General features: G+C 38.6%; 1 protein-coding gene across 3 annotated transcripts in view; it reads left to right on the top strand.

The window, feature by feature from the left end:
* The window catches only part of TGFBR1 (transforming growth factor beta receptor 1), a 34,227-nt gene extending 11,645 nt beyond the window's left edge, over positions 1-22,582 (top strand). For all 3 annotated transcript variants that reach the window (XM_063325717.1, XM_063325718.1, XM_063325719.1), the window contains 6 exons: positions 2,732-2,962; positions 7,745-7,912; positions 8,644-8,800; positions 15,008-15,132; positions 15,634-15,764; positions 18,147-22,582. In XM_063325717.1, the coding sequence (XP_063181787.1) occupies positions 2,732-2,962; positions 7,745-7,912; positions 8,644-8,800; positions 15,008-15,132; positions 15,634-15,764; positions 18,147-18,272 (938 nt within the window). In that variant the 3' untranslated portion in view covers positions 18,273-22,582. The remainder of the gene's footprint in view (positions 1-2,731; positions 2,963-7,744; positions 7,913-8,643; positions 8,801-15,007; positions 15,133-15,633; positions 15,765-18,146) is intronic.
* Positions 22,583-22,968: the final 386 nt, after the last annotated feature.

Consider the following 22,968-nt stretch of genomic DNA (forward strand, 5'->3'; position numbering starts at 1 on the left):
TCAAGCAGGAAGTTAAAGTGTTTAGAAATCCAAATGGTCACAAAAATCAATGTAAAGATGAGTCAGTTGAAGGCAATCTAAAAATTCCTTAAACTTATCTGCATTTCATGGAAGCTTGAAGAGAATGAGATTTTTTCATAGTTCATGGGGTTAGTTTATTTTATTACTCTTCAGAGGAAGTCTTCTGGACAGAGACTTATGAACAAGAACAAAGTTCTGCTTTTCTTTGCTAACTGTCATGGTTTAGAACTGAATTCCTGAATTATCCAAATAATGTACGAACTTCTTATGCATTCAGCAGTCATTGATCCAGACTAATCAGAGTACAGTTAAGATGTGGAAAAGAAAAACAACTCGTTACTCTCAGAAGACTTGAGGATACTTTGTTATGATGTATGAAGATGATGATGAAGGCTTCAGGGATAATGTTATGAGCTGCTGTTGAATTTAACATGGGCTTGAATTTTTTCATCCTTCGTATTAGCAAACTGACTGTCATCTTTCTTCGTGCACAGTTAAAAGCAGCTGTACTCCAAGAGCTTTAAGGTACAGTTGTGCCCAATGTGTATGTCAGAGGCTATCTCCAGTGAGCTACTTTTCAGGCAGTCTGGTTTACAGTAAAGCAGTTGCTCAAGTTCATGGTGATACAGGGCTGTGTTTTCTCTGTAGCAAAAAGAGGAGACTGCTCAGTTGCACCAAGAAGTCTGTAAGGAATTCTTATGGATGTAAGATAAATATGGATTCTAGTCTTCTGGTTGTGTTCAGCAGCGGTAGTGAGAGAAAGCATAGTCACAAAAAACAGAAGAAAGTTGAATCTTGTAAATGTTGTAAAAATAAGTATAGAGGCAAGGTGGATAGATCACAGTTAGCAGGGTTTTATTGTACTGTGACATGTTAATGTGTCGATTGGGGGTTTGTAATGTGAATTTGTAATGCTTCATGTCTGGAAAGTTTAGGGCTTAGTATCTGTTTAGAGGTTTGCTGATGTCCTTGGACATAATCTTTTTTAAACAAGAAGCAATGTCTATAAGTGTTACAGCAAGTTGAGACCAGTGCATCTGAAACTGAAAATGTAAAAATGGTTTTCTGAAACAGCTATATGAAAAAGAAAATATTAGGCATATCACCTGCTTCAAGTATACAAAAACAGCTTTTATTTAGCATTTGTTAGTAGACTTTGCAGTAGTACGTAAGTGCGAAGGAGGAAGCTTTGTCTGGCTAACAAAGTCAAATTCTACATTTTCAGGGTTGAGTTTGGTCCTGTGGTTGTTCTAGTCTGGCCTTTTCTGCATTTCAAAAGTCTGTCCATAAAGAATGCTAGTTACGCTTCAGAGATGAGCCTTTACAGTTTGGGTACACAGCACAATTGACCTGAGGACAGATATTACAGCAAAAATTAACTTTCTCATTCTTGCAGCACCTGACAATGGTTAAATTGCTGGTATGATGCATGGTTTTTCCCCTTCCTTTTTTCATGTAGGTATGTTGTCAGCACAGAGCATGCGGAAAATGCCTGTAGGTCTGGAAGTCTTGAGGCACTCTCTGAACACTGCAGCGTTTTAATTTGCACTCCTCAGGCTGTGACACAAGTGTGGCAATGCTGTAGACCAGATCAGATGTTCTTCTACTGCTGTTATTAGCAAAGAGTGTCCAGAGATGGACAGGAACTTGTTATTTGAGCTATAAGTTGGGATTTATTTTCTGTAGCATAAGAAAATATAGATGTTCTTCTGTCAGGTATTAGAACAGTGATTATAGTGTAATAGATGACTTTGTAAAGGGTTTGATTTAATCCTAAACCAAAATAGCTTATTGAGAGCCGATAACCTGGCTGATTCATTCATCCTGCAGTGTAGTATCACTGCAGAATTCTGTGACAAGCCTCGGAAGTTACAACAGGAAAGATTTAAAGTAAACAAAAACCCGCCCTGGTTTGGGCAGTGCCGGTGCTTCTTGTTTGTTGTATAAACTTACTAAAGCATGTTATGAGGTGCTGTGAGTTGAAAGCATGTAGATGTTCCGAAGCTATAAAACTTTCATGAATGTGAGCATTTTTCTCAAGTAAGTGAGGTGCACAAGAATGGCCTGTAAGATGGGAAGCTTGCATTACCAGGATGTCTTCCTGTGTTAGAGTGGCTTGAGAGTACTAACAGGCAACTGGTGTACTTGGGCATGAGTGTGAACATCTGACAGTCAGTGTTGCTGATAAGTGTCGTTTAACTTCAATTTAGAAATGGACCAAGTCTAGTGATAAAATCAAGTGAATCAGTAGCAAAAGTGTTCTTGAACTGCTTTGCCAGGAGAGTCGTAGGCAGATCCTTTTCTAGGAAAAAACAAACAAAAAAACCAACCAAACAAAAAAAACCCAACTCTGTCTTCGTCCTGCTGATTGCTTCATGGCTTGTTTCTTTTTTTTTGTTAAAGTAAAACTTTATGTATCAACAACTGTTGAAATTCTAAACTGATAGAAAGTTTGTGCCTTCTCCTTAACAGCTGTAGAGGCAGTTTGCAATATATCTTTGAATAGTTGTACTGCTGCCCTCTTAGGTTGAAGGCAGCATCTTGCCTACATGCTTGTTAGCAGTTCACAACAAGCTGTTAATATCTTAAGAGAGTTCATGTGCATTTTAAGAGAAATGTCTTCATGGAATATGGATCTTATATTTCGTAGTTATGATAAGTGCTTATTTTGTTAGTGTTGTTTAAGGTTAATGTTAAATCTTCTTTTTAGGTTTACCTTTACTTGTGCAAAGAACGATTGCAAGAACTATAGTACTTCAAGAAAGCATTGGTAAAGGTCGCTTTGGAGAAGTCTGGCGAGGGAAGTGGAGAGGAGAAGAAGTTGCTGTGAAGATCTTCTCTTCAAGAGAGGAACGCTCATGGTTTCGCGAAGCAGAAATCTATCAAACAGTTATGCTACGGCATGAAAACATTCTTGGATTTATAGCTGCAGACAACAAAGGTTAGTGACACTATGAATTCATTTTGCTGATTGTGTACTCTGTCAGGGTAGACATAGAGATAACTGCATAGTTTTCACAACTGCTGGGGAACATCTGGCTGGCCACTGTAGCTGTAAAATGGGGGGGGGTGCACCTTCAGGTAAAAGGGTGCATGTATAGATTAGAAAGTGTTTACAAGCAGAGATAGATCACTTAAGTCAGTGGTGTTTGGTTCAGATGGTGTAGTCATAAAGCTTGTGACTGAACTACTGTCTTCACTCCTTGTTCTACTACTGTTTAGACATTCCACGTGCCTTAACAGCATATATTCTTCCTCCTGTACTTCCCTACAGCTGTATGGTGTTCAGAAGGCTACAGGAGCTGGTCCAATCCCAAAATTTATTGGGATATAGGTGCTGATGTTAAGCCAGCTTTAAGGCTGAGAATCAAGGAATGATTTTAACTGAAGTTGTGTTCTGTTTGGCTAGCGTGTTTACGTAGCTCGCTATTTAGCTAGGAGTGTATGCTAACTTTCAAACATTGCTCAGTCAGGGATGTTACTTTCTGGGACATGTGTTGCCTTGTTTTGAACAGCCTAAACAGATAGTTTGGGTTTGGGGTGTGGTTTTTGTTTTGTTCTTCTAACCTAGATGCTTGATTGTGAAGTGGATCAGGAACTACCCATCTGCACTGTTCTACGAGAAGAGCAGTGGCAGCAACCTCTGTTTACAGTACTAGAGGTTTCCCTGGATTAGCTGTCTGTAGCCATAACTGACTGTGGTTGTGTTACAAGTAAGATGAAGTCTTGTACTACGCACTTCCAGATAACTTCATGCATTACAATATTTTGACGTCTCCATTCCTTTCCCTTAACTGAAAGCTGCACTTCCCTAGGTGAAAGTTCTGTTCGGGGTACCTTACGTAGTAAGTAGATCCCCGAGAATGATGGTAGGCAATATACTGCACAGAAATGTGCAGAATTTCTTCCTCTTGAGAAAAGTAATATTTGAGCTGTTTATTCCTTTTGAAGCTCTGTCTTTAGCCTCAGAAGAAGGAATTTGACTGAAAGATCTTGATAATCTACACAGCTCAAATGCTTTTCATTAATTTAATCAGATGACTGTCTCAGTCTGATAGGGTCAAGCTGTTTCACTAACAAAGTATTAGTCCTCTTCCAGCCACAGACAAAAGTGTTTTCCTCAACATCTCCCTGAATATCTCATTTCTAAGAGTCTTCTAGTTGTAGATCCCATCTGTATCCGATCTTCTCATGTTTTTTTCCTCTGTTTATGTTAAGTTATCTGCATGCCAAAAAAGGCTAATCTATCCCACTCTCTTCTTTGAAACACTTTACTACATGGCACTAGAGAACACATGCAATTAGGCAGTTTCTGTAACTTCTTTTAAACATTCAGCTTGGAATATAAGTCTGCAGTTCAAAACTCTTGCAACAAACAATACTGTCACACCTTAAAACCTAGTATTTGGTTTAAAAACAGGCATGTGACAAGTCCAAATTTTTGCTTAAGTGAAAAAGCATTTTTCACTTAAGTGAATTCAATCAATTCACCTTTAATTGAAACTTGATTATATATTTGATAAAGCAATTGCTATGAATTCCTTTCCTCAAGAGGTAGCTTGTCTAAGGTGGATGTTGCTTGGACTTCACTGATGTTTTTCTCAACTGTAACCGGTCTTTCTAAGAATAAATCTTTAAGATTTGTTAAATCTTTAAGTAAAGAAAAATCTTTACTTCTGAATGATTTTGATGGTCTAAAATACTTTCAGGTTTCTTGCAAACAGATGAAATAACTATAATTAGTCTCTTAAAGGGGTTTCTAAGAACATACATAAATTTTTGTAATGTTTTGAACATTCTGAAACTGCTTGAGGTTCTTGATCAATGTGTGTATATGAACCAAATGAGGTTACCTTGTCATGGAAGGCTATGCTACTGTATGTAATTACTACTGAGTGCAATTACTTTTTCTTACCTGATAATGCAATTCCTGTGATTGAAAGCTTCATGGCAGATGCTGTTTGCTGTGCAGCCAAAAATACTCAGGGTCAGGTTAATTATTAATTAACTACTGTCAACAGTATAAGAAGACTTGAGTTCATCATAACATGTGTTCTGCTTAGGTCACTAAATGAATGTGTAGCTTGTCAAAATATAGCACGCTAAAGAAAAGGTAGTAGGTCCCATCTAATAGCTGGACATTGTAGTTAATACTGCATTTCAGTTTGTTTGTAATTAATATTATTCACGTAAGCTTGGATGCAACACCAAGATGTAAAGCCAAGCTTTATATTTTCTCCTTTAGAGGAAGGTAAAAACAGACTTAATATTAAGACTTGCAAGTGATAAATAAGATAAAACTGAAGTAGAAGGGTCTGTAATCAGCAGCATATATTCTCTTCGTAGGTGGGCACCTAGAGTTAAGAGAGGGGAAAACTTCATGCAAAGGCACTATAATCTTGATTCAAAGCAATGATAATTCTTCAGAAACTTCATGACATCTTTAAATGTTCTGTTTAAACACGACAGGTCTGGTAGACTACTTAAAATAGATTAGTAATTTCCCTACTTATTGTTGTCTAGGGTGGACACCTGCTGAGGTATCCCATTCATAAGAAACACGAGAAGAAATCAAATACAGTATCAAGCAATGAGTGCGTATAGTGTTAATACTTGTGAGAGGATTATTTCAGGCAACGTAGGGTCATGACTGGTGAAGTAGTAGAATAAAACTGAGTACAGATAATGTTCTGAACCGATTAAGTTAGTTTATTTTGAACTTCTACAGCTTTTTGGAGCTCTTTGAATATATGTGTTTGAGAGCACCTTTTATATCCCTGTGAACACGTACCTGTTTCTAATGGTTCTCTAAAACTGGTGCAGTGAAGCTAATACTGTTGGATTGACTTTTCAGAGACCATCATTCTCTCTGGTAAAAGTTACATTAAATAGTACGCTGAGTTCTAAGATTTCATGCTTGGGTATGTGAAGTAGCAAAAGAAACAGCAGTCCTAACTATAAAATAATTGCAGATTTTTTATTTTTTTAAGTCTTTAATTTCCTTTTTTAAAAAACAAAGCTTAGGAGTCACTTCTTTGGGCATATTATAAGAAGCTTCCCATTGCAACAGCAGTTTTCTAACAGTCCTTTACAGGTTAGAGCATTTGACTGCTTTATTTTTGCTTCTTTAAATTCACAACTTAGTTAAAACTATTCTGTGAATGCAGCAATGCAGAATTTTCTTTCCATTATGGTAATTGTTTGAATGTAGATTAGACTTTTATTTCCCTACTCTCAAGCATTTGGTGGCATTTTAATTAATTTTTTTTAGAATGATATTTAATGGCATCACTGGCCTCCCTGGAAACATCCAAGTAGAAGGGATGCTTGAAAGTTTTTCTGCACCGCTATAAAGGTAGTTTCTGTCAATCTGTACATCAGGCATTTTGTGCCTCTTTTCTGGGCTGTGCCTGGACTTTCCTGGGCCAAGCGTGTTTCAGTACATTTATGATAGTAACTAACTTCTGAATTCACTTCTTTCCTTCCTGTTCTTCATATTTAGTTCTTGAGTGTGCGTTCTGATAATCTGTAGGTACTACCACATAATGAGATCTATTTTTGGCTTGTGCTGAGTTTTCTCACTTGTTCTTAGGGAATAGTAGCTGTATAATTCAGGGTAGAACTCCAACTGGAATCTTTCATGGGATAACTAGTCTTTTAAAGAGATTAAAAACTCTTCTACAAAAGTAGTTAGCTATAAAAACATGTCTCAGATCTGCCACGTGAGTTGCTTTTATATCAAAACAAAAATGGAAAACCTGTTTAGTGGCAGGATTGTTCTTTTCTGGAAGTATTTCTACTTCTTAGGTCAAAAAAAACTTTACCCCATCTTGATGTGAATTCCTTTAATGGTCTCATCTCTGTGGCTTAAACTTCAAGGTATTTTTGTCCACTGGTGTAGTAATGTGAACAGTTTGATTCTTATCTGTCATTTATATACCTTGGGATATCTGCAAATGTATTAAGGCCTGTCTTGTTCTTAATAGTTCAGTGAAAAATCATACAGCAAACTCAGTGTTTTTCATTCTCCTTACCCTTGTGCCTCCTGGAAACCTAAATTTTGTCCAGCAACTTAGAGGTCGCCAGAGATGGGATTTGATTTTGATTTTGAAGTAATATGTCCAGTTGCTGCTTGCAGGCTTCTACTCCAAGAGGAAGAATCCATCAGCTTCTGGTAACTGTGGAAATTGTCTCCCAGGATAAGGCCAGGCAGGTTATGGAAAGACTGAGGGAGTTCTGGGGCAAAGCTTGTGCTCTGCTTGAAAGACTATTTTTTTTTTTTTCACTTTTTTTTTTTAACCTTTTTTTTTTTTTTTTGTGGGTAGCCTGAACAATAGTGTACTAGACCAATAGTGACAGGATCAGTTTTGCATCACGCATTCAGCACTGTTCCCCCCCAAGCAGAAAAGTAAGGGGAAGGCAGGGCCTGACTAATACCCTGAATAGTTCATCTCAGAATCATAGTGGCATCAGCTTTCTATGGTTTGTCTTTTAGCTTAAATAATAGCTTACTGAGCTGTTCACAAAGTCTTCTGTGGTAGTCCCAGCCCTTACAGAGGCATTTAAATGTTATAAGGATAAAAGTAAAGATTTAAGAGTCTAATTGGCTGAGGTTACTTGTAAAACTTAATTTGTACTTCATAGGCATTGTATAAAAGCGGCATATATGGTTTGCTTGTCTTTTGTGTGTCTGTGTGGTATTCATATCAGTGTTGTTTTGCAGACAATGGTACATGGACTCAGCTGTGGTTGGTGTCAGACTATCATGAGCATGGATCACTCTTTGATTACCTGAATAGGTATACAGTAACAGTGGAAGGAATGATAAAATTAGCTTTGTCCACTGCCAGTGGTCTTGCTCATCTTCACATGGAAATTGTTGGCACACAAGGTAATCTTACAACTATTCAGCCTGTCATGTGGATAATGCTGTTTTTTTTAAAAAATGACCCATACATAGGACTTTCTATTGTAATTGTCTTCTGAATTAGAACATTCAGTCTTTTCAGGGTGTAGTTGCTTTGCCCACAGCTACTTAATTTAAGTGATGAGAAGGCAGCTGAATTCATAACAGATACCCAAGTTAATCCCTTGTGGAGCTGAGTGAATTGAAAAATGTCTGTTTGGGACCTGTGATAATTTCTGAACTAATAGAACTTCTTAATTTGGAGGGTGTTTTACTTTCCTTTCTATGGTATATCCAGGTTTTGTGATGTAACAGTCCTTCGTACAAAACACCTATTAAAAGGCACTAAGTAATGGTGCCTGTAGTATCTTCTCAACTTGGATTTGAGACAGCACTATTGGTCTATTCCCAAAGATATTAGAAACTTTTTTGTGGCAAGTAGTACATGTATGCAATAGATAACCTTGCATAAAAGGGAAAGGGAAAGGAGCAGTAGAGTGCAGTAATACAGTAGACATTTATGGCACTTTTCTGGATAACTCCAGTCCACAATGAATGATTTCAGGAGTTATCTTAGTGCACATAAAGCAGCAGAACTGGAATGAATTCTGTAACTTCAAACAAAATCTGCACCAGGCTTAGAATAAAAGCAGTTATGTTTTTCACAGATGTGTTATTTCTGGTGTTTTGGTTTTTTTTTTTTTTTTCCCTTACAGGCAAGCCAGCAATTGCCCACAGAGATTTGAAATCAAAAAATATATTGGTAAAAAAGAATGGAACATGCTGCATTGCAGACCTAGGATTGGCAGTTAGGCACGATTCAGCTACAGACACAATTGATATTGCCCCAAACCACAGAGTGGGAACAAAAAGGTAAAACCATTAACATGATGTGTTGGGCCACTTTTATTATAAAATGTTTTGGTTTTTCTTGTTGCATAGAAGGGTTTTTGCGGGTACAAACACAAGCAGCAGGAAAATGTAAATAATGGCAGGTAGAGTTCGTGGGTACTTCCTTGCCAGCTGGTAATTTAGTTAGACCGTAGGTGCTTAAAATCTTGGCATCTATTACTAGCATGTGTTAAATAACAAAAACTTGCAGAATATCGTGGGGCACAAGCGTATATTAAAACAGCTAGGAGACTTCATGAATGACTGGTTTGGAAAATTCACTCATATCTTTGTTCTTTTTGCCTTGTGTTGCATGGAAATGTTGCTTGCAGCCCAACCTGAGGTGTAAGACAGGATATTGACAGTGAAAGTAAAAAGCTGGATTTTTTTTCAGTGAGAAGTTTTAAGTGGTAGAACATACAAGGTGCAGAGTTTTGGACGTGGGCTTTCATGGGATCACATTTTTGAGAAAAATATAAGAACTTAAAACAGCGGTCATCTTTCATCTAATACATAAATAGAATTGTCAATGGATGAGTCAGTATACTCCCTTTCTTTTAAAGGCCTTCTTCTGAATTTGGAAATACAGATTTTCTTGTCCTCAAAAGAACTCAGATCAGTTTAACTCCATCAGTGCAAGTGCAGTTAAACTTATTAGCTGTAATTTATCATTGCTGGACTTTCAGACAGTAATAACTGGAAACTGTTCTTTAATCTGTGCAGCTATGCAGCATGCAGAGATAGCAGCACCAACAGTGAACCACAGCAATAGAGTTGTGTGATGTGGTCAGTTTTTTGTCCTTTTGATGCCTGTAGGTTTAGTGGTGTATCAAACTGAAGTTTGTATGCCTGTCACGGAGAAATGTGTGGAAGCCCAGTGGTTCAGGGCTGTACGTGATTAACTTCAGCATATGCCCTAGCAGCATTAGAGAAAATTCTGTGTTTATTTTGCCCGATCTCCAATCCATACATAAAAAGTACCGGTTTTATCTCTCTCTTTAGTGAGTGATACTGCAGAGGGGTGGGGGGGTGTGATTGGGGTTTCACAATGAACTAGGAGGCCCCATTAGCTGTGGCTTTTTGGAAGAAAAAACCACTTTTTTTTAAGGCTCAGTGAACAAAAGCTTTTAGAACATGTACTGAAAAGTTATTTTAGTGACAATTATATTGCTGAGATTACTTTCTTCTAAAGCTCTGCTGTACTTGTCCTTTTCCAGCTTCAAAACACAAATGGTCAGATGAGATTTACTTTCTGAACTACTACTAGATTACAAAATACTGGGCATTATTCCTTCTCAAAATCTCCAGTAATCATTGGTAGTAAAACAGCAGACCACTTTGGTATTTGTCATTGCAAACTTAACTGTGTGCAAGGTATATACCGCATGTGGCTTGGTCTTTTGTACTACCCCTACATGCAGAGAAAAATTATGTGCAAATCAGTTACTTTTAGTCTAGTCTTTGGATTGCATGTGTAGATCCTACTTAGAAGATCTCTTCTTGCATAGGCGCTATTAAATTGCTTGTTCATCTGCCTTATGCTTCTTCATAAGGGTAAAGCTGTAGCAACTGTCTTGCTTGCTGCAGGGGGTGGCAGCAGGACTAAGTCTGTTTCCCACTTTGAACACATAAGTCACTTCTACCCCTCTGAAAAGTCTTCATGCTCATAAAAGGCTTGGTCCTCTCCTCCTCCCTCTTGTGCATTCTTTGTTAAGCAACTCTGGTTAAATTTTTCATAGTTACTGTTCAGATCTTAGCTGTTCAATAACAATTTTAACTCTCATTGCTTGCCACTGCTGGTATCTCTTCTGGACTTGGAAGCTCTGTGTGCAAGTTCAGGGAGACTTGTCTAAGCTTATATTTTTCTAATGATTGTTGAGAAAAATGTATAGTCTAGGAAGTGAGCAAGACTCATTCTTGGGTGACAATCTAGGTGCTGAATCAGACTGATCCTTCTCTCTGACTGAATGAATCTTTTTTTTCTTTTCTATTCAGAGGCTGAATTTTAGCAGATGGTGCATGCTTTCACAGCTCAACCTGCAGCATAAAGCAGGAAATGTGATCTTTAAACTGAGAAGGAAATAGAATCCCTCTCTCACTCCCTGAGGCAGGTTAAAAAAAAAAAAAAAACAAAAAAAAAAAACCACAACAAACAAACAAAAACAAACTAGTCTTTCTTTTTTATTTTTTTTCCTTTATTTGAGAAGCGTGGCCCAACTGTTATTTTGGTAGTTGAAAAAGGCTGTGTTTAAAAGAAGTTTGGCTGTGAATTGACCTTAACATGAGTGCTTTTCTGCAATTTACCTAAATGCAATATGAGCAGAATTCTAGCTATACTTGTGGAGAACACGCTTGGTGATGGGAGATGTCACGCTCAACATGTGGTGTACAGGTCCTGGTTGATGACACCAAGCTCCCTATATGCTGTACGAGAAATTTAGGCAACTAGTACAGAGCTTTTGGGCTTTTGGGCTAAAGGGGGTGGGGAAGAGGTCAGCGGGCAAGTGAAGTTTGGCAAGGCCATGCTCAACATAATTGCAAACTGCTTTGTAGACTTATCTTTTCATTCTTGGAGTGTATTGAGCTGCTGACCTTGTTCAGAAGGTCAAAGTTAGTCTATGTAGAGTAGTTCTGTCCAGAACCTAAAATACTGTTTCTGACAAGCAATGCATTTCCAATATATAAGCTGACAAGGAGACGCATGTTCCTCTCCCTTCTGTCTGATAGCCGTGAAACGGCTAATCTGCTAACTGCACTAGATGACCTACTTGCCTTTCGCCTCTCTTGTTCCAGCAATAATCTCTCAGACTTTTTGAGCAGTCAGTCACCATTCTGAGTTATGGAAGCCAAAGCCAATCTAAATGCATTGATGGAGGATCATGGTAAGAGGTCAATTTGCTGATAAATTCAATGGCAGTCACATTTGATGGGGGGGGATTTTTTTCTTTTGAGGGTATCAGTTCAGCTCCGTTGCCACACTCAGGCCTCTTATGGTCTTTCCTGTTAAAACCCTTCTCCTTAGGATGATTTACAGAAGCTGAGACAATCTCCTTTACTGCTTGTATAAGTGATTCCGGCTGACAGTCTTGCAACGTGGTTGGGGTTTTTGGTTTGTGTTTTTCCAGCTCCATCGCTCTTCATCCCCATGTGATCTTAAGATAGATCAAATATTCTTTCTAGACCCAAAGCTGATCACTATACTGTCAAGTACAGGAAGTAGCATAAGAAGATTATCCAATAATGCAAAATCCTTGGAAAGCATTAAAACACCCACCACAGTCTTGCATTCTTGATTAAAAAGCTTTTGATACGAGTGGCCCAGAATAATTTGAGCCTTGTCCATATCAAAGATTGGGACATATGTAAACTTAACTTAAGACTCTGCTTCCATTCAATAAATACTGTCGAAGTAAACTTTATGTTCCTCTTTAGATAGTTGTCCTCTGCCTGTGCTGTGTTATCACTTGTGGGGAATTTATATGCCTGTACAGTGCTTAGGAGAAATCTCATGTCAGCAACCCTTGTTGAAGTTCTGGACTACTGGTTGTGTTTTTGCTCTCTTGTTGATAGCCCTTGCTTCCTTGTATGTATGTCGTTTCCATAAAACATAGTAGTGCTGAGAGGGTTCTGAAAGGTCTGATAGTCCTGAAATTTATTTTAAGTAGCGTGTACTGTATTCTGCCTGCCATGCCTGGTACTAGGAAAAGAAAATCCTAGCATTATGTTGATTAAATAAAATTGTGCATAGGCTTCTGTGGCTATTGCAGAGGTTGAGCTATTGCATAGATTACTGGAGTGGAATACAGTGTCTGGTGTGTTTCTTTTTTACCAGTTAACAGTACGCTCGAAAGCCCTGGTGTCATTGTTTGCCTGTTTCATCTGTATGTCAGCTTGGGATTAATGGGGCAGTGATGCGGAGAAAGTCTCTGAACTCTGCTAAACATTACATATTGGATTTAGCTGCCAGAGCTATACCAGATTGAGAGCAACACTACAACTGATGTTGACTGATTCATTCTTTCCAGTAGCCAGCGGGGATGCTGCTGTCAGTAATTCTCACAACACAGTCCACACTGACATTTTGCTTGATGTTCCCACATTAGGGCTAGTCACTAAACAAGGTAACAATCACTTGGGTGCAGTGCCAGTTTTCAGTCCCTGTTTCTCAGTTGAAAGTCTGTCACAGATTTTTCTGTTGCAGGAAATGTTGATAAAGTAAACTTTACTTTTGAGCACAGTTGTTAATGTGTAACCCCAATAAGATTTACTATTAAAAAAAAATAATAATCCTGGCATGGTTTATGGTGTGATTTACAGTCTGTATGATGAAAAATCAGTTACTACCATGTTAGGGAGGCTTTGTTCCTAAGCAACCTTTAACAGTGCTGCTTTTTTAACCAGCCTTTCTTGTCTATTCCCTCTCTAGTCCTGCTAGGGAATAAGCAGCTGCTTTATCTTGGCAGATTCCAGGAGCTGGGGCTTCCTTCTGCCTGGCCGCTGGAGCCCAGCCTGATATGTGCAAAGGGCTAGTGCTCTCTCCATCTCAGGCCCAGGCTGCTGCTTTCTCACTTGGGATTCAACCAGTACTGAGGCTGGGCATACACAGACATACAATACTGACAGGGCTGAATACACAGATTGCTATACGCCATGTGCTGTCTTCAGCACCCACATAGAACACTGTCAGAACTTGTATAAAATATAAGTATAGATGGCCAAGTCTCCCTCCTTCCCTTCAGCTATCAGGATTGAATTTAATTAGTGAAAACACACACACCCTTCTGTAGCCTTACAAGCTCCATGCATATTTATGAATGCTTCAACTATTAGTACAACCCTCACTGTATCTAATGCCCTCTTCTGTGCTCCATTAGCTGGGCTGAGTTAATGCACAGTGGCACACCTACGTGCATGGATTCCCTCGAACACCAGCACAGGCTCTCTCCCTGTCAAACATCACTGCCTGGCCCACCTATTTGCTGGCTAGACCAGCTTGAAGCTTGCTAGTGAATTACACCCATGCACGCCTGCCATGCATACCAGGTTTGGGGAAAATACAAACCTTCCAGCCCACCCCAGCAGCTGGCACCCAGGCACATAGACTTTAAGACCTGTGATTCCAACTCCAGTTGCTGGTACTGAGAGGGCCTGACTCTGGTTCTCCCATCCCAGTTCTCCCCTGTAGCAGGTACCTGTGAATATGTGTCTCTGAAGCGTGGCTGAAGCAGAGACACTCATTTGATCCGGTTGCTGGCTCCAGGGGTGCCTTCATCCACTCTCTGACTGCAGTTGTTGGCCCAGAATTCATTCACAGTGGTCCCCCCACAGTGGCTCCAGATACATCCTCTGAAGACCCGTGGACATGTTCTCCTAGGATCCGCAGTTCCCCTTTCTAGCTGCTGATGCCAAGATTCCCCTTCTGTCCAGTTGCTGGCACCTCGGGCCCAAGGGCAGCTTCATCCCTGGTCTGACTCCGGTTGCCAGCCCTGAATTCACTTATGCCTGCCTGCAGTTGCTGGCGTGTAATCCTTAGATCACGCATGCACATGAGTGAGGTTGCACAGAAAGATAGTCAGGATTTAATGAGAAGGTAGGATACACTGAGGTGAGCTGGTGCAGGGCTTGGTCAGACAAACATAGTGACTGGCAAATGTTTATGGAACTGGCTCCTTTGATGTTCTTTTCTATTGCCTGCTTTTGTTCCTCCCAGTTACCTTTCTCCTAAACATTCCTTGATAAGCATTACGTAGGCCCACAGGCCTCTCTTGAATATCCACAATCCTCATGTTCCTCTTGTTTCCCACTTAGTAGCAGTTACAGTGTCCAGACTGGCCTTCTCTAAAGCTCTGCCAGGAGTTTCTTAATAGCCCGTCAATTAGCAACTGAACACTTCTGGTCTTTGTCATGTCTCTGTTATCCCGTGTCTATCAGATTTATGGCTCTATTTGTTTATCGTTTCACATTTTACTTATTCCCCCTGTTCCTTTGCTTGTTTCTCTCAGTTTACTTATTATCCTCTTTGCAATGAAAGGTCTTTGATTGGATAACCTTAATGAAAGAGATTTTCCTTTGCCTCCTTTTCCACGTAAATATTTTAAATTTGGGTTTGAGCTGATCAGTAGCACTGAACTTTCTCTACAGTAAGTATTTATGAAATCAAATGTTTCCTTTTTTTTTTATCACAAATAGGTACATGGCACCTGAAGTTCTAGATGATTCCATAAATATGAAACATTTTGAGTCTTTCAAACGAGCAGACATCTATGCAATGGGATTAGTGTTTTGGGAAATAGCTCGACGATGTTCTATCGGTGGTATGTGGCAATCTTTACAAAATTGGACATAAGTAACTTGATAAATTGATGAACCATACCTGTTGAAGAAAATAGGAACTATCCTTGTCTATATTAATTTTCCCTAAAATCTTTACATGGAGGGGAGAAAAGAGTGATGTTAAATGTCCTTGAGACCAAGGGGCATATACCACAACTGAGGGCTAGCTATAATGTGTTCGTATAACACCCATACCTTCTTTAAAATAAAAAATGCTATTATAAATCATATGCTTCCAAGAAGTGTGTCTTTAGTATAACATATAAAAAAATTGATATAGCTTGTATGGTTTCTAAATACATAAATTTCAAAAGAAAGTATTCTTCGAGGGTAATGTAAACACTCCTAAGTGTTAAGGATTCTTTTTTTAAAAATGAAAAACAAAAAAGAAAATGGTAGGGTACTGATAAGGAAAACAGTAAAAAGTGAAGAATATGTAATTTAGTGTTAACTAAAATAAAGTCATTTTCAACCCGTTACAGGAATCCACGAAGATTACCAGTTGCCATACTATGACCTCGTTCCTTCAGATCCTTCTGTTGAAGAAATGAGGAAAGTTGTGTGTGAGCAGAAGTTAAGGCCCAATATTCCAAACAGGTGGCAGAGCTGTGAGGTATTAACTAACCTTGCTAAAGCTACTTTAATGGACACTAGAGCTTTTATTCATTTCAGTGGTTTAAAAATTGTGCTTGCGGTTGAAGGAGGAAGGGTTGCTTCTAGAACTTAATTTGATTCTGATTGTTGTGGTTTTATTGAATGTTATTGATCCTTGGTTATACATTAATATTTAATGTAATTTCACAAAAACTAATAGATAACTCTGCATGGAGGATTCTAGGATCCCTTCCTGTGAAGCACAGGTGATGCTAATGTAAATTAAAAGCTAGTCTGATTTGTATTATACAGGAAGCATCATTGCGAATAAATTGCGTGACTAGGGGTTATACTGCATTTGGCTGAGATTGAGTTAACTTTATTCATAGTAGCCTGTATGCTGCTGTGTTTTGGGTTTGTAACCAAAACAGTTTGATAGCACACCGATGTTTTAGCCATTGCTGAACAGTGCTTACACAGCTTCAAGGCTTTCTCAGTTTCTTACTCTTGCCTACCCAGCCCCCCCGCCCCTTGCTGAGTAGGCTGGGGGTGGGCAAGAGGCAGAGAGGAAATGCAGCTACGACAGCTGACTCAAATGGATCAGAGGGACGTTCCCTACCATGCAATGTCAAGCTCAGCAATAAAACTGGGAGAGAGGGGAATTTTCTAGGGGCTGCTGTTGCTCAGGGACTGGCTGGGTATTGGTCAGATGATGGTAAGCAAGTGGGTTTTTGTATCACTTGTTTGTCTTTTGTTTTGGCTTGGTTTTCCCCTTTGCCTATTAAACTGTCTTTATCTCAACCCACAAACTTTCTCACTTTTGCCCTTCTGATTCTCTCCCCCATCCCACTGCAGGGGAGTGAGCAAGTGGCTGTGTGGGGCTTAGCTGCCTACTGGGATTAACCCACAACAGGGGTAGTAAAGATACGTGGGCTAACCAGGTCTATGCCGATTGGTTTGTAACTAGACTGGTTATCTCTTTCAAGGAGTGGACTTGCTAGTTTCAGCTCAGGACTCTGCCAGCACAGCAGCACCGATTGTTAGGAGGCAAATCGTATCTTCAGCAGTGCTGTGCTGCCTCATGTGAGTGTTCACTTGGAACTAACTCACTCAAGGGTCTTTGCCCTATCATTGCGTAGTAAAAGAATATCCTACAGACTTGCCAAAATAGCAAATGCCTTTAGGGATTTTCATCTAGAGCTATGGTGGCTTTAGTGCTTTGTGTGTCTCAGAACTTGTACTGTATGGCTAACTGAACGATGAACACGATTATTAAGAAGCTGAGACTTGAAGCCAAAGTCTTAGAACGGAAGTATGCGTCTAGTGACCGCTCCTGACCACACCTCTGTAGAAGTGCTTACCTCATTCTGGGGTGAGTTCATTATGATGGTAGTCACTGCAGGTGTGGTAGTACGCGCAGCAGCGAACTCTTGCCTTTCCAGCTAGCTTTGTTCATGTTGCTTGCGCTAGGAGCCCAACTAGGGCCAGAACGAATGCTTTCTGATTCCGAGCTTAGGAGAATAGCTGTGGTAGGCTACAGTAGGAGAAAGAAATTGATGAGATGTGGTGTGCTTTAGATGGAAGAGGGAACTGTGTTGTGGCATGCATTAATTGAATACATGGGTGAAAGTATGAAATAACGAGATTGGACAAGAGAATGCAGGCAGGAGAGAAAGGTGATGATACGCACCAACAGACTGCAGAGTTGCTTTTTAAATGCTGCCATTCCAATCCTACGAACTTAGCAGCTCAGTGTAATACAGCTCTGAGTGTAAAATCTTGGAATGTAGAGCTATTACTTTATTTCATCTTCAGTTTCTGTTACTTGCATTGTTCCTTGTGTAGTAACGTTCACAGATTTCAAAGAATGGCTGTTTGAAGGATAAAAAGACACCAAAAATTTTCAGAGTCATTACAGAGCTTCAATTTGAGGAAGTCAGCTTGTTAAACTTCCAAATTGCTATACATTGAACTATCTCCTTAAAAAGTAATTTATGACTGAAGGAAGTGATTGTGTTCCCAGCTACACAGTAGTTCTGTGCTAATATAAAATATCTTCTAATTTTTTACTGCTTTTCAACTGGAGGTACAACAAAAAAGTGTATTTTTGTCTAATGCAAAAATTCAGAAAACAGTTACAGACAAGCTACTAGTTTTTCATTAAAATATTTTTGCACGGGCTGAAATTCTGAAAAATACTAGTTCTGCTTTACAATATTTTAAATAATTTTATTTTTCTGTAAATAAAGTACAACTTTGAGCTCTATACAACAACTCTTCCATGCAGCTGTAGTACTAGTAATAGACTTCAGAAAGGTATGAAGAGGCTAATGCAGGACAAGAGGTTACATGGGCTACATTGGAACAGCAGTACATATAATTACTTGTCTTTCCTTTGCAGGCATTACGAGTAATGGCAAAAATTATGCGGGAATGCTGGTACGCCAACGGAGCTGCTAGGCTAACAGCTTTGCGCATTAAGAAAACATTATCGCAGCTTAGTCAACAGGAGGGGATAAAGATGTAATCCTGGATTTGCTACCGAAGAATATTGTAAAAATCCATATCTGCACCAGAGTGGCGTGTTAAGAAGGTTAATTGTTCTACCTCATTGGGGGAACAGAAGGATATTGCTGCCTTTTAGTACTTCATAGGAACATCACTTATTAGGATTTTTGCGAATGTGCTAAACAGTTGTGTTGGGTCCTTTCTGTGCACTATGAACCTCTTTCCCAGGTTACTTACAAAACATTGCGTAGTCTAGTTTTATTTTTATTAACCTGTAATTTTTTATTTGCAAAGTTGATAGCTGGTCTTAACTTCTAGTTAACTGTGCTACAAATAGGTCACTTTCAAAATGGAACTGGTTCACTATATTCTAGAGTGCATTAATGGCTCTTTAAGCAATTTATTCCTGGCTGGTACATTGACTATGCTGAACCACTGTCGCAGTTCTTTGATTCAGATTGTGAATGTACTGTTGGAGTATACTTTGCTAACTATTAAGGTAGTATATCTTTTGGACTCTTACCTTGATGTACAAATTGACCTCATTCAGTTGTGGGAACATAATTTATGCAACTATACTTTATACATGATTACTGGGGGTTTTTTTCCACTTTTCAGAACCTTACATTACCTTCAATATAGATTGTATTACACCAGTAAGTGCCGCTTTTGAGTCTTTTAATGCAAAACAATAGGAGCGTACAAAGCCTATGGTACTTTTGCTTTCAAAAATACAAGTTAAAAATCAACTGTTCCTTTGCATAGCTAAGATCTAATTCAGACTCGTTCCAGGAAGTGAGTACATAATTTGTGGAATACCTTTAATTTTACCAAAATTTGACTCTTTAAACCACTTTAGGAGTTTTAAGTAGCGTAAGCTAGTTAATTCACTGTTGTGTTTTGTAATTGCTAAGTCATGAGTCATAATTATATGTAAGATTTATCAAGTGGTACTTCTAAAATGCTTGAAGTACCTATCTACTTCAGAAAAGTAGCAAGAGGAGTAAGAAGTTCTTAAGGGAGATTTTGCTCCATTAAATCAAAAGCATATTTTCTGTGCAGTTCTGCAGAGTCTTAAGGCTCAAGGAACAATATTTGCAATTAAACAAGGATTAAGTGCACCTGTAATTAGGGGGAAATTATTTGGGCTTTTATACTAGAAAGTTCGGAGCTGCTTATAAATTTTATGTGCATATATTTTTTGTGTGCCTCATACATAGAAAGTGGTGAGCTATAGAAAGTGGTGAGCTGCAGGTGTTTGGATACAAATACTAGGGGATTCCAGCAATCCTCTTCGTAGTTACAAGAACAAAGCTTATGGTGGCTTGTGTTGTCATAAGAACACGAAGAACATGCATGGCTTTAGTCAAGATTTACCTGAGATTTTAAAGATATCACAAGGTTTTTGCAAACTTCTTTAGAAATTGAAGTGCTTCCTGCCCAAATGTACAACTTCTGGAGGGGACTGGGGGAATTAATACGGAAAAGTCTCTTTAAAAAAACTGCTGTTCCCAGGATATTTTTTTTAGTTGCAGTTTTAGGAAGAGTTGTTGACCTTTAGTTTCATTGATGCCCAAACCATTCATTAGTATTTCCTAGGTAAATGTGCCTGGTAATTAATATGCCACCTAAGCTTCTACTCTCCAGAACACCTTGGTATCCATCCTATTATGAAAGACACACGGCAGCCTTAACTCTGTTTCCTTTTCATTCTTCAGCATACAGTCCACTGAGAGTTTTTCATAACGCTAGTAGCAGCGGCAGGGTGGTTGCTAACAAGCATAGTCGAGATTGTGGTCTGTGATATATGGTGGCTAAAGCAGTAAAATGGATGGGTCCTGGTAAGAAGAGGCTATATAGGTGACATAAGACTTAGCCAAGATAAACCTTAGTACTTTGCAAACTAGTGCGTATTTCCAAATTTTTAGTGCTTGCTTGGAGAGAGGTTTAAGTGATGAGGGAATTACAGATCTTCAGAGGCTGAATTGAAGTAATGAAATGCTTTATTCAGCCACCTTTATGGATGAGTTTACTTATCCTGGAGGATGGCATCCAGAAGAAGAGATAAAAATAAGAGAAGTTCTTAGAAAATAATTTGGTTTAAACGTATGTACAGCTGTCACGCTTATGTTTGTTTGGCATTGTCTGACCAGTCAGGCCTATGTGCGTCAGTCCTCTACCAATCAAAGCTGGATCAAAAATTACTTCATGTAGGCATTTTAAGTAAACTATGCCTCTGTGTGAATGGAGAGGTGTGCACCACAGAATTCTTCAATTATGACTGTTCTAAAAAAAGCTGAATGTAACTCCCAAATCTGTCTACTTGGCATGCATCTCTAACAAGTTCTATGTATCTAGACAAATATTTAAAGAAAACAGGTCAGCGTTAAAGTAGAACTTACTATATCTCCATACTAATTTCAGTAGAATCATTAGGCTACTGGCACACTTCGGATCTTTATAGTAATCTTGGTGGTAACATGAGGGAGCTTCCAATATAATTTGTCAAATAATTTAATTAGTGGCTTTTTTAACACCTACAAAACCTTATCACCTAACGTTTAGTTTCCTAAAACACAAGGAGCAGTTCTGTTGCGTTTAAGAGAATCTACAGCAGCTGCATGGCACGCAGATTATTCCGTCGACTTGTACGGTGGTTTGGTACATCTGTCTCATCTTAACCACCTGCTAGTCCTCGTTCTCCTGAATTGGGAGCAAGTGTTCTTACATTGTCCCAGTTTTTCACTTCATAATAGAAGCTTGCAAAAACAAAGCACAGACAGGATGCTTGATACAGCGTGTGATGTTAGGGAATGTTATTTTGTGTCAACCTTGTTCATCTTGGAATGCAGAACAGGAAAATTCTGAATAGAGCTATATGTATCCTCAGTTCTGACGCCACAACTTCAAGCTTTGTTCTTCTTTTCCATTATATAAACTGAACACCTTTTACAAAGGCTGTGTCTGTATATATTATGTAACTTTAAGTGTTACCTGTGTAAGATCATATCTTATATATATGGACACAGGTACACATAAGTATTTTTTAAATTAAGATTGTAATATCACCAGATCTGCTCTTGGAAATCCAGGGGGACCAAAATATTTTAGCATTCAAAATATTAATTTTGTATCATTTCAAGTATATACCAAACAGTTTCTGATGAATACCGATGCAAATGTTTATTGTAAATATTACATAACATTATACATTCACTTAAGTTTTGTGGATTTAATCCATTTGACATTTTAGTAGCATCGAAGCCTCGGTTTGGTTTACAGACTTGTGACCAGGTGGATATGGACATGGAGAGTAAGGAGCATTGGAAATGGTCTTATAAATTTGGAATGCTGGAATTCTTCAGGGACCTTCCAACCTTAGAAGCTGGAATTCTGGGATATTTCTCAAGCTGACTTTCCAAGTATGACACACTGTCACCCTCCAATGGTTCCACTTGTAATCCTAAGAAAGACTTTGTATATAGGGTAAAGACGTTGGGATTGACTGTATGGGGACATGAAGATGTCAAATGAAATAAGAGGCTATTTTATTTTTTTCAGTAAAGATTCTGAGTGTGATTGCCATGAAATTCACCTTTTAGTTACTTCCTTGTTTATACTGTGCCATTGAAATGATTGCAAGGTGTTGATCATTTTGTGGTGGTTTTTTTTTAAAAACAAAACAAAACAAACTTCACCATATCAGTTGCTTTAAACTCAAATTACCTCTTAAAAGACCAAGGTACATTTACCTCATGTGTATATAGTGTTTAATATCTTTCAGAACATTATCCAAGTTTGCAGTTACATGTTTCTAGAAATATGGGTATTACTAAATTTACAACTTCAGCGGTACTAAGTGTATTATCTGGTGCCCCAAAACACTTTAATTTTTCTGTATTTTATTGTATTAGCAAGTTTGCTGCTTTGTCACTGTAGCACCTGCCATTAAGTAGCTGTGTGGATACTGACTTGTAAATTTTACTTTTTGGATGATTTGAGGATCCTGTACAGATGAGCGTCACTTTTTTAAACCTTACAAAATTGTGCATTTCCCTTACATTTCTGAAAATATGTATTGTATTTGTAGAGTATACATTTCAATGGATTGTAAATAGGACAGTAGAAGAGTGGATGCTTATGTTAAGTGCTAACACTACAGTAGAAAGATTAAAGCAGTGAAAATAAATAACTTTTTTCAAAATACGTGAGTTGTCTTCCAGTGTAAGAAGTTGCAGGTAGGTGTGGGTTTGGGAATGATGTTATTACCTGGCAAAATGTGGGTTTACTGTGAATTATTTTCCTCAGAATGAATTTATGATGGTATAAAAATGATAAAGGAGTTTGCTAATGCTGAGGCGATCCATCTCATTTATGCTATACAGATAATGATAAAATGCCTGATCTTCCTTGTGTCCTACAATAATGTTTGAATAAGTGTCTTTTGTTGATGTCTCTGATCTCCTGGATGAAATAACTAATGACAAAGTGTTCCTTCTCCCCATTTATATTTACATAGAAGTAACAGTGCTGCTGAGGATTTCAGGCTACTAAAATAGCTGACCTCAGTGCATCACAGAACAGCAAGTGCCATCAGCTTGTGTTGAAGTGGATTGTTTCTGTGCAAAAAACTTTTGACTAGTGTTACATTTCTGAAGGAAGGTGAAGATGTAGACAGACACACAAAAAAACTGAGGTCTTGCCCTTCCATAACT

Source organism: Chroicocephalus ridibundus, chromosome 2, assembly GCF_963924245.1.
Source record: "Chroicocephalus ridibundus chromosome 2, bChrRid1.1, whole genome shotgun sequence".
Lineage (NCBI taxonomy): Eukaryota > Metazoa > Chordata > Aves > Charadriiformes > Laridae > Chroicocephalus > Chroicocephalus ridibundus.